Genomic DNA, 9,617 nt, shown 5'->3' with positions numbered 1-9,617 from the left:
AATCAATTTTCATTTTCTGGATTAGTGGTTGAATAGTTTTAAGGACCATGTAAATTAAAGATTTAAAAAAACGCTACACCTCAAACAGTTGAATACTGACACGAATGACTAGGTTTGGATATGCACTAGAACACACTAAACACACAAAACAAAAATACTTTTTTCAGCCTTAAAAGAGAAACAGCATCAAAGAATAAAGAAACTCAATTCTGGCCTCTTCAGCTTTGTCAATAGCTATAAAACAGACCCCTTGTGAACAGTCAGGGCTGATTGCACAAGATGATGATTGAAGCTTACAGTTTGTCCACTGGAGACCTCAAGATTGAACACACACTCAGCATGAATGGACCTCTTTGAACTGATCCAGCAAGCTTTGATGAAAAGTTGAGATGTTATTCTAAAATGTGTACTATATGAGTTGTCTTTGTGTGTTTTTTTACTCTGTGTTGCTACTTGCCAGGTCTCCCTTGAAAATAGATCTGTGATCTCAATGGGACTAACCTGGATAAATAAAGGTTAAATATATATATATATATATATTTAAACGTGCGTGAGTTTCTGATAGTAAATAGTTTAAATGCCTACAGAAATAAATATCTGCAGCATTGACAGGCATTTACGTTCACTTTCTAAAAATATTTCCAAGTATATTTCTCAATTCTCTGTTTGACTTCTTATCCAAGTTTTGTTGGAGTCATGCAGAACCAACATGTCTGTAATATATGCCACTTTTCTTATACTCCTTTCATGTGAAGATCTAAAAAAAAATACTTTTTGCTTGTTGCATAAAACAAGAGTATGATAAAGAGCTGTTGATGTTATTTCTATGATTTTGTTTCCCATATCCATCTTTCTCTCTTCATCACTCTCCTGCTGTGCATTGAGTTGGCGAAGCTTCACGCGCACAGTCTCGTGTCTGTGCTTCTCTGTAGCACTCATAGGCTGGTAGCGTAACAAGCTACGCATTCCTGGAGAAAGATAAAGAGTGTGTGTATGTGTGTTAGAGAGAGAGAGGGAGAGTGAGCGCGCACAGAGATGTCTTGAGATGTCTGATGGATTACTGGGTGGACCTGGTTGTCCGTTACGCAGAAGGAGTTTGATTTTTGGACTTTGTTCATGATGGATCGGACAAACTGACGTGAAAATTGACAACTCGCTTGCAAAAGCGGAAAGGTAAGTCAGATGAATGTGATAACAGAGTGCACATTCTGTATTATTTTTGTAAAGATCATCTTTCATCACTGGTGTGTCATCCACTGCATCACCTCACCATTTGTGCTGGAGGCTGTTGCGCTCACCGCAGCCAAAGAAACATCATATTGTGATTCTGCCCATCATTCTGATTGCCTTCTATCTGAAAAATGTTTTTATTAGTAACAATTTTCAAAAGTATATTTGCAATCAAATTTGAACTGAAGTGGAGTGCGTTGAGCTTTTTTTACGCACTAAAGGGTAACCTGGGTTTAAAAAGAAACCATTCAAAACAGGGAATAAAAAAGATTCACAATCAAAAGTGCTCGAGAGGAACAGAATGTAAAGCATCTCATTACATTTACAAGTTATTTTGGCGACTCAAACATTTGGCTGTTGCCTAGAAGAAGAAAACGAGAAGAGTTATTTATAATCTATTTATACATATAGCAGCTTTCCACAAATAGACAGACATTTTGACCTTTAATTAACCGCCTGTCATCCATCAAGTCATTACGCATGCATGACGCATATCGCACGTGCATTTGTACTTAAGGTTTTCACCAGCCCAGGTAATCCGGGGGAGAAGATGGACGCTGAGAGTCTTGTTCAACACGTTGAAAGAGACGCGGGGGCCACTTTGTGGCCACTCTCAGAGACCACCGACTGGCCTGAGGACGGAAACGAGACGTTTGGGAATCAGTTCCAGCAGCCGGACTGGCAGGTGGGAGATCAGCGGGATCTGAAAGGACACTAGATGATACAGAGCTATCTCTGGGTACTCCAGAGCCTGGAAGCTTTTAGAGCAAACTTTGATGAGAAACTTTGGAAAATTAGACAACATGAAGAAAAGAGTGCAATTAAATAATACAATTATCCCATAAAACCTCCAACAACGAAAAATATGGGCTATGTGTGTAAGATGATATGTTATCAATGATCTTCACAATAATTTGAAATGTAAACACATCTGTATTTGTCTTTTCTAAATCTGTAAAATAGTTGCATTCATGTCTCATTCATTATAGGAAGTTAAACATGGATCAATAGCCTATCTGTTGTACTTTATAATAAAATAAAATGTTTGTTCAGTCCCTTAACACTTAATATGATCAAAATCTAAATTAACACAACAAACAAAGTATTTTGTGGACGATCTAACAGATTTTTTTTTTCACATAATTTGAGTTTTTACTGTTTATCATACCAGTGCCTTGTACAATTATTATTTTACAATCATCTCCCCTCCCCTCCTCTCCTCTCCTCTCCTCTCCTCTCCTCTCCTCTCCTCTCCTCTCCTCTCCTCTCCTCTCCTCTCCCCTCCTCTCCTCTCCTCTCCTTTCCTCTCAGGTGGCTCTGTGGGCTATAGCGTACTCCCTCATCATCCTGGTTTCCATCACTGGGAATGTCACGGTGATCTGGATTATTCTAGCTCACAGACGCATGAGGACCGTCACCAACTACTTCATCGTCAACCTGGCCTTTTCAGATGTTTCCATGGCAACCTTCAACACTCTTTTTAACTTTGTCTATGCGCTTCACAATGACTGGTACTTTGGTCTGGGCTACTGCAGGTTTCAGAACTTCTTCCCCATCACGGCCATGTTTTCATCTATATACTCGATGGCTGCCATCGCAGTGGACAGGTAAGGACGTTGTTTCACAGACTTACATCAGAGTTCAGCTGCAGCTGTTCTCCCACTCCAATTGAACAAGTGTGAACCTTGGAAACTGTTTTCCTTCATCACACCATTTAACAACATCATATAATCGTGATAAATAACCTCCTACAAAAAAACTCAAATATCAAACTTCACTGCAATGTGTCTCTCCTCTCTCTATATGTTATACTGTAGCTCTTTCTTGATTGGTGTAAGTTATAGTTTATAATTTTAAAATGTATGTTGACAAGTAGAACATTTTCACGTGTGTAGCCTAGACTAGAAGGTAGGACCCAAGCACAGATGGTGACAGGCATTCTTGTGCAGTTGTTTCTGTGTAATAATGACTTGCAGGCAGGCAGGAAAACTTGAACTGAGAAACAGGCAGGCAGGCTGGTTCAGGATACAAGAGAAAAGAAAATATCCAAAAATGGAAAAAACAAAGCCATACATTTGGCTTGAACTTTATTGAATATATAAACATTGCACAAAAAGTAAGGACATTTGTTTGGTAGATTATTTCTTTGTTGTAACAATGCTTCTTGGCAATAAATCTTATACCATTCAGAAAGCCTGTTTATTTCCATTTTAAATGGGGCCACATTTGTAAGGTTCATGCATTTGTGGGATAAGCAGCAGATCTGAGTATGTGGGTTGCGCCCATGAAAAACTTGCCAAATCGTCTCTGCCAATGCCTGTCTCATCGGGCTGCCCTTCACTGTCAGGCCCATTTGCGCTAGTGTCAGCAACATGTGCACTGGAATCTGAACAGGTGGAGGAACGTTATGTTCAGCAATGAGTCCAGATTCTGCCTACGGAAGTTGGATCATAGTGTCAAAGTGTGGCGAAGACGCGGAGAGCCCTATGCTGATTGCTGCACCGATAGGGTAACAGCTTTTGGAGGAGGTAGTGTGATGGTGTTGGGCGGCATCTCCCTCACTAGAAAAACGAGGCTTGTCATCATTGGATCTCAATGCAATCAGATATCGAGATGAGATTCTGCAGCCAGTGGCAATCCCATATCTCCACAGTCTGGGACCGAATTCTATCCTCTAAGATGATAACACTCGTCCCCACAGAGCGGGGTTTATCAGAGACTACATCCAGAATTTGGGAGTGGAGAGGATGGAATGGCCTGCCTGTAGTCCTGACCTCAACCCCATTGAACACTTGTGAGATCAGCTAGGGCCTGCTGTTCCTGCCAGAGTGACCAACACAACCATGTTGGCTGAGGAGGAGGTGCCAGGCTGTTGTGGCTGAGCATGGTTCTTCCACACGCTACTGAGGCTCCTGTTTGTTAAATGAATAAATTGTTAAATTGCCAATGGGTCTTGTTTTTTCAGACTTCAATCATCCAATCTAATGTTTGGCATTGGCAGAGAAGATTTGGCAAGATTTTCATGGCCACAACCCACATACTCAGCTCTGCTGCTCATCCCACAAAAGCATGTTTCTTACAAATGTGTTCTACACTGGTACACTGCAATGCAGAGACAGATTTATTGGAGCATTTCATTACTCTCACATGTGTGCATGACATAACATGACATGATATATTGTTCCCTGTGTCTCGGGGCAGCTGTATTGATGAATAAGCCATATATGTGGCTCAAAGGTGTTAAATGCTTAGAACTCAATTGTTCCTGCTCATTAATTTCCAATTTGTCAAATCATCACATTTTGCAGCCATTTTGCTGTGTTATTAGCAGCAAGCAGAAAACAATCTGTGAAACATCATTTGCATTATTAAATATCACAAGATGTAGGATTCACTGTCATCTCCACACTACAGCAACAAAACCAGAAATTTCCTTCTAGCTTATCTCTGTTGGTCTGATGTGACAAGATACTTTGTGACTTTTGCCAAACAAAACAAGTTAAACAGTGTGGCAAATTTATTCTTGGCTTATTGCTACTGTTTCTTTCCCATTTGTTTTGTTTGTAATCCTTTGTTAAACATGTAGTCTTCATGTATCCTTAACAGTGCATAATCTAAAAAAAGAACACTATAACAATGAAAAAAATGTGTCATCAACATGTGTTTGTTGCAACACAAACTGTTATTATGAGTAAAAGTAGCATAACTTTAACAACATTCATATATTACTATACATAAAATGTCTAGAAGCAAACCTGTGGACTATCCGGTTTTATACATAAGGGGGCGCTACTTCCCTTCTATATGGTTATATCTTATGCTATCACACATACTACCTACTGCATTTGCATTTTATATCGACAACCTACTGCAATTGCATTTTATAACGACTCCCCTTTAAGTAAGGACAGAAGACATTTAAACTTTTAAACTTTAGCCTGAGTTGCATATATCATATATCAAACTGTATTGTGGGCTCATGTTTTTTTTGTATGGGTGGGATATGTATGTATATACTGTATGTGTTGTGTTGTGTTGTGTTGTGTTGTGTTGTGTTGTGTTGTGTTGTGTATGTTGTATGTATGCTGGCTGCTGGAACACCTAAATTTCCCTGCTGGGATGAATAAAGTATATCTTATCTTTATCTTATCTTATCATATAGGTTTTTTCACAACAGATATGCAAATGCACATAGTAGCATTTATCTATCATCATTCATGGGAAATTATATATTGTAAATTAACTGCAGTCAAATCATCTGTCTTATTTTTCAGGTTTCTCTGTCTTGAAAGTGAATACCAAAGTACCCTGGCACAAAGGATTCACATAGTTCAAAAAAGATAATCACGAGAACATATACAAATATTATATTATACCTTTGATATTAAGGATACAAATGGAATCTCTGTTCTCCTCTACTGCCCCTTTATTGAAGAGTGTCTCTCTCACACAGTCATGCAGGGAGGAGTAAATTGTTATTTCTGTGGCAGATCCACTGCAGCACCACAGACAAATAGAGACAAGCAGGCTGATAAATGAAGATAATAATATATTTTAATATTTAATCAAATGAGGTTTTTTTGCTTTATGACTCTTAAAACTGCTTGTAGCTTTGAAAAAAAGGATCATTCTTAAAACCTCTCCAAATCTAGAGGTGGTATTTAGAAAAAAAAAGTGTCCCTTTCCTTTCCATTTGAATTTCACACTTCTCCGAATACACATCAAGCGGGCATAATCAATGCCCTGCTTTAATCAACATTTCTCTCAGAGTGAAACATGAGGTCAGTGCTCAGCTTTCAGGACGAATAACTAATATATTTAAAGGTGACACAGCTCTCATTCATCATCATTAGTCTGAATTACAGGATATTTGGATCATAAAGATTACAAAGTTGAGAATAGCATGTTCAGGTCAAGAGGAGGGAAATCACATTTACCACCTCACACCAACATGATTATAATGTTTCATCTTGGTTACCCTGACTGATAACCCTGACTCCCAGTCTAGAATAAATCACAAATACCTAGTGAAGAGATTTAACGTAATTATTTCACATTTATGATTTTGTCTGTAAGTGGTTGGAGTGGTAGGGAGTTTCTCTGTTGTTTCTTTTTCTTTAGATTTAACATCAAATTCCATCATGGAAAAATAGCCACATGACTGAATAAACCTTTTATCCCCTTTCAGGTACATGGCGATCATCCACCCTCTTAAGCCCCGCCTGTCCTCCACCTCCACAAAGGTTGTGATCGCAGTGATTTGGATTGTGGCAATCTTACTGGCTTTCCCACAGTGCTACTACAGCGTGACTAGATATTACTACCCCAGAACCGTGTGCATGGTGGACTGGCCTGACGATTATGGAGGAACACATCAACTAAGGTGATAGAAAAAGAGACTTAGAGACTGAGCGTGACATTTACAAAAAGGCAGAACTATATTATGAAAAAACAGGTTATCATTCCAATACACACACATACACACACCTCAACATACAAATGAACTGTACACAGTATTTACATGGACACTTGGTACTAAAAAAAAACATTGATAGAAAGACAGACTGACATTTATGACAAGGAAGATTAATTTTATGAAACATATTGTTTTTTTCCTGTGCATACACAAACATACAAATGTAAAGGATTTATATGGTGTACAAGAAGTTATTATAATACACATACATATATATAATACATGTATTTAAGATCTACTCAATTGTCATTCTTGTTATCAACTTTTAAAGTGTCTTAGTCTAAGAATGGTGTTGGTTTAAAAGAAAGGTCATCTAAATTGGAAGAGGATCTATATCATCCAGATCAATATCATAAACCAGTCATTTTCTCTCTCTCTCTCTCACTCTCTCTCTGTAGTTACCAGTATGCGGTGATTTTGCTGATCTACTTGCTCCCTCTGTTGGTGATGCTTGTGACCTACAGTTTAGTCGGCCGCTCGTTGTGGGGCGGACACATTCCTGGAGAGGCGACAGACCATTACCACAGCCAGATAACAGCCAAGAGAAAAGTCACTTGACTTTATTTTGCTACTATGTCTGGGCTTTTAATGTATCAATCTCTATATTATCAGATGGCTAAATTACCATGACACAATTAGCTTAATGGAACTGAACTGCCTGATATCAAAGTGGACTTTAAAAACTGTCGTTCTTCTCCTCTCTGTGATTTGAGACAGGTGGTGAAGATGATGATTGTTGTGGTGGTGACGTTCGCACTGTGCTGGTTGCCCTATCACATCTACTTCATACTGGGGTCATTTAACAAGGACATTTATAAACAGCATTACATTCAACAGGTAAGCAGCTGTTTGTTTGACTCTTCAATGTTTGATTGATTCACTGAGTGGCCTCATGTTTCCTTTCATTGTCAGGTGTATCTGACCATATTCTGGTTGGCGATGAGTTCAACAATGTACAATCCCATCATCTACTGCTGTCTAAACCAAAGGTAATTTAAAAAATAAAAAAAAACAGCTTCAGGTCTTACGTTTCATTATCCATAAAGAGAAACCAACTTCCCCCCTTTTTCTGCAGGTTTCGTGCTGGTTTCCGTCACGCGTTTTCTTGGTGTCCCTTCATCCAAGTGTCAGAGGAGGACAAGATGGAACTGCAGCACACACACACCTTCAGAGTCACCATGACACGCAGCCACCGCAATGACAACACATACACACACGCCTCCGTCAAAGCAAACAACACCTTTGACACAAACACTGACAAGGGGAGAGATGTTTGCATTCAGCTTCAAAAACAAACATCACTGGGAACAAACAGCACACATGACACACACGCTGTGAGGAGGCCAGACCATTCATGATCTGCATCCAACAAACTCATGGAGAACAACCACTGACTGTTGATTGGAAGGAAGATTGGTTTCCATAAAGCTGCAACAGAGTTAATTATAAAAAGACTGACACAGAAGGAACATTTGTAAAGCACACCAAGGTTAAACCAAGGAAAAGTGTAGAGATAAAAGTTGTTCATGGGACTTGACATTGAATTATTTACTTTTTTTTTGTTAAGGAGGAAGATGAATGAATGTGACTTTCGATCTCATGGATGTTAGCTGTTCTTGCCAAAGTGATCAAATGTTTATGTGTAAGTATAGCTATAAACATACTATACAACAAAAGATGCTTTTTCATGCATTGTTAGAAAGTGTTGTAAAAATCTGAAGAAAAATATGCCCATCATTCCTTTTCTCTTCCCTCCATTCTTTACATATTTTCTTCAGTGTTACCTGTTTTGTTTGTTTTTTGCAAAAAGCTGTGAACTGTGAATATGTTTGTGTACCTTAAGATGTTTTTATTCAGTGTTTTCTGGTTTTCTAGAGCACAGAACAGTCGACTGGCATCAGCACCAAGCCTTAACGTTGTTGTTTTTCTGGGTTTCTTTTTACTGCCTGGGATAGTGGACTGAAAGAGATTTATTCACTTTCTTCCTCTCTACCAATCATTGTGATTCAAAGGTAACATTGTTGATTTTAAAATGTATATTGTTCCTTGTGAAGTGCTTGTTTGAGATGCTTGAATTTAACTGTTTGACACATTAGTGTGACAGCTTCTCAGATATTTTCTCCTGTACTTATAACTGCAGAGATGTTGCATTAATCAGGGTTTGATAGTAAGGTTACAATTTCTCTTACAGAAAAAAAATTAATGAATTTCACCATTTATTGTTTCACATGTTCAACATGTGGAAAACTTTTGAATTTCATGTTCATTTTTCAGGGTATAGGAGCTAACAACATCCTGGTGCTTATTATAAATACACGTATATGAAACGCTGAAAGCTTAAACTAAATATGTGTGGACTTGCTGGAGTTAGGTTATTGGCATTTTTTCATTCATTTATTCACATTGATACCATGTTGAAGTGTACCAGTATCACCACTTTCATTAGCAGTGAGAAAGTCATCTCCTGTTTCTTATACAGACATCATCATTGATATTGACCATTGTATATTTTAAATCAAAAAACTATCTTAAATGAGTCTTATTTCTCAGCACTTTCTGGATGTTTCTGTAGGTATAGCACTATTCCTTGAACATGGTGTACAGTTATACAGTGTATAATAGTTCTAAGAAAATGCTGTGTAATGTGAAATGTACCATCAACTGAGTATACGCAATGTAAAAAACTGGATTTGTGTAATGTTCTCGACAGTTGGCTCGTGATATTAATGAAACATTTTTACTTTAACAGATACGCACAGTGACATTTTGAGACAGCTTATCATTGTTGACATGTTCTTAAATGTGACAGTATGTGTATGTGTGTCATGCTCTGAGAGTTTTTCAGTAAGTGTTAAATAAAGTAAAAACAACCTCTGAATACATTTATAGCAGCACTGAACTGAACACAGTC

General features: G+C 38.2%; 1 protein-coding gene across 3 annotated transcripts; it reads left to right on the top strand.

Annotated features, from left to right (window-relative positions):
* Positions 1-904: 904 nt before the first annotated feature.
* Positions 905-9,584, top strand: tacr2 (tachykinin receptor 2). Of its 3 annotated transcripts, XR_003809440.2 has the most exons (9): positions 905-1,173; positions 1,748-1,915; positions 2,542-2,837; positions 6,419-6,613; positions 7,105-7,255; positions 7,424-7,543; positions 7,619-7,695; positions 7,782-8,348; positions 8,582-9,584. XR_003809440.2 is itself a non-coding variant. In XM_020647155.3 (8 exons), the coding sequence occupies exons 2-8, from the start codon at positions 1,781-1,783 to the stop codon at positions 8,062-8,064; spliced, it is 1,257 nt and encodes a 418-aa protein (XP_020502811.2). In that variant the 5' UTR covers positions 905-1,173; positions 1,748-1,780; the 3' UTR covers positions 8,065-9,584. The 3 variants fall into 3 exon arrangements, 2 of the variants coding, with proteins under 2 accessions (XP_020502811.2, XP_065809112.1); XM_020647155.3 differs by having other exon boundaries at positions 7,782-9,584; XM_065953040.1 differs by lacking the exon at positions 1,748-1,915 and having other exon boundaries at positions 906-1,173; positions 7,782-9,584.
* The last annotated feature ends 33 nt before the right edge of the window (positions 9,585-9,617 follow it).

This window comes from Labrus bergylta, chromosome 3, assembly GCF_963930695.1.
Source record: "Labrus bergylta chromosome 3, fLabBer1.1, whole genome shotgun sequence".
NCBI lineage: Eukaryota > Metazoa > Chordata > Actinopteri > Labriformes > Labridae > Labrus > Labrus bergylta.
The sequence above is the reverse complement of the archived record's forward strand: the minus strand, read 5'-3'. Positions and strand labels throughout refer to the sequence as shown.

Bases quoted from the DNA above. Each gene is read 5' to 3' on its own strand.
- tacr2 (XM_020647155.3), top strand. From the start codon at position 1,781: ATGGACGCTGAGAGTCTTGTTCAACACGTTGAAAGAGACGCGGGGGCC. The intron at 6,614-7,104 runs GTGATAGAAAAA...CTCTCTCTGTAG, and splicing joins GGAGGAACACATCAACTAAG to TTACCAGTATGCGGTGATTT. The intron at 7,696-7,781 runs GTAATTTAAAAA...CTTTTTCTGCAG, and splicing joins TACTGCTGTCTAAACCAAAG to GTTTCGTGCTGGTTTCCGTC.